General features: G+C 45.2%; 1 protein-coding gene across 1 annotated transcript in view; it reads right to left on the bottom strand.

Annotated features, from left to right (window-relative positions):
* Positions 1-1,861: 1,861 nt before the first annotated feature.
* The window catches only part of T265_05697 (hypothetical protein), a gene marked incomplete at both ends in the record, with an annotated part of 104,834 nt that continues 104,446 nt past the window's right edge, over positions 1,862-2,249 (bottom strand). The window contains one exon of the mRNA XM_009170766.1: positions 1,862-2,167. Within this exon, the coding sequence (XP_009169030.1) occupies positions 1,862-2,167 (306 nt within the window). The remainder of the gene's footprint in view (positions 2,168-2,249) is intronic.

The following is a 2,249-nucleotide window of genomic DNA, read 5'->3' as shown; positions in this document are numbered from 1 at the left end:
TATGATAGTCGGGAATTCGCTGCGTGCACTTTGTGACACTGGCTTCACAAAAAACCAGCTTGGTCAAAAGGCGGAGATAAAAGTGACCCAGTTCACCAGCAGATTTGTCAAGGCTAATAAAGAGTAAACTAATTGTTGTATACTGGCACCTATACTGCACGTGCCGCTATATATGTAGTACTCTTCCACCACACACTTGACTGTCACAGCGGTTTCTACAGAGTAAAAATTAGTCTTGGTTCGAAGAAGTGTTTGGCATAAATCGTGGAAACAGAAAGTTTGAGGTGGATTGACAAAAACAAGAGATGTTATTCTATTAACAACAATTCATTTACATTTTTGAGTTGGTCCCTTTATACTGGTCAATTTCTCTTAGGTTTTATTTTGTACAACGTGATTCTCATTTCTGATATCCTGATTTTGCGCCTATACCAACTTCCGTGTTTTTGATCTGAACACAAACTGCTCTTTGACCTTGTAATCGGACGCGTCAAATTAAAGCGCGGTTTCGCCATCTTGTAAACACGACCGTGGGCTAGAGGCACATCTAAAATTTTTCTGAAACCGTGGTTAGAAGGAGGAAAACTTTAACAACAATTTTAAACATTTGATGGTAATTTTCCGGGCGTATGAGATCTCCCCAAACGGCCGCAGTTTTGTTGAAAGTTGTTTAAATCTACTCAACCCCCGCGATATTCAAGGCCCGCGGTAATCAAGGCCTGCGAGATTCATATTTTAAATGGCTGCTATCGCTGGGCACGTGAATGCGGAGATTATTTTGTGGAGAATTTAGCTCGTCAAAGTTTTTTCTCATTCAATGCATTTCAAGTCGCTTTGAAAGAGTACCACACGAAACACTGCGTTGTTTTCGTCCGTATAAACTCCAAAAAGAGCGGCAATTCGGTACTTTTGTATGAAAAAGCCTTCTACCGTTGCAGCAGACATCCATGCAGACGAAGCAGAGGCCGTGGAATTCGTCGCACCTAGTGAGTTTATGGTGGATTTTGTGTACGTTGTAGCACACGTCGTACTGATTGTCCGGCAAGGTTCCACGTTCGCCGGTACCATGACTGCTTGAGGGCTACTTCCTACTACCTGGAGCACAACCATCTACGCGGCAAGTTTATTTTTAACAGGCTCCCAATCAACCGGCGACTGCCAAACGATGAATTAAAGGAGTGTTCTACCCTTTTGAAATACGGTGCTTCGTCATCGGAGATTCGGCAGTACATCGCCGACCACTTTGGAAAGGTACTCACTATCAAGGATGTGCGTAATTATCGCGTCAAATGTCGACCCCCATTGTTAAGTAGGCCATTGGTTACCTTTTAGTCGGTTTTTAGATGACATATCGTCCATCATAGCCAGGTTTCGAGAGTGCGGTCGCGTGCTGCTGGTGGAATCGGAGGGTGGCAGATATAGCCACCTGTGCTCTTCTCGAATGCGGCAGATAGCACACTTTAGACGTTTCCCGGATGTCTGCACAAGCAGCTTGATCGGCAAACTGAAGCTGCTGGAACCGAGTAAGGCTGCTGGGTGCAGGAAGCGTCTGATTGTCCAAAGCCAGCTGATGTTGCCTCAAAATGCAATTAGTGTACAGGACAACCAGCCTCTGGTGTTAGATGGCAACCGCAACCAACCACGGTGGCGTTCGATATCGAACGACGCTGTTTCCTGTGTTCTCTGTGGCCAGCCAACTGACCCTGCAGATTGGCGGTGTTAACGTGATCGACGTCCATATCACCGTTATTGCTCCGGCAATCAGCCCTGCCCGCTGTGTGGAGAAAATCTTCAGGCGCGTCCACCAAGTGAGTGCACATGTATAAATTAAACTATTCCCATTAGTTGCCGATCAGTCTACCTACCGTTCAGCTAAAATAGCTTGCTTCGATATTGATCTTGATCGGTCCATGGAGGACAAGCCGAGTCTGCCCCGTAAGAAAGTCGCAGTAAAACTGTTTTGTCCAATTTCGGAGTTGATGAAGACCGGTGATTTGAGGCCTAATTTCTTAGCATAAGCTTTGTAGACCTCGCTTTCGAATCCCGTGATGACGAGGAATTCATGTGATTGTAACTCGAAGGCCTCAAATGCCGAATCAATGAACCCATGGCAATCCGCAACGACTATACATTTATCCCTCATCTCGGCAATGGGAATTATGAACCACTAGGTAAGCAAACAAATAAAATTCAATCACATCCAGATGCTTAAATGCTGTTCCCGAAGGTTAATTGCTTGCCCATTTTCC

This window comes from Opisthorchis viverrini (genome assembly GCF_000715545.1).
Source record: "Opisthorchis viverrini unplaced genomic scaffold opera_v5_108, whole genome shotgun sequence".
Taxonomy (NCBI): Eukaryota; Metazoa; Platyhelminthes; class Trematoda; order Opisthorchiida; family Opisthorchiidae; genus Opisthorchis; species Opisthorchis viverrini.
This window is presented reverse-complemented; position numbering and strand designations above follow the sequence as displayed.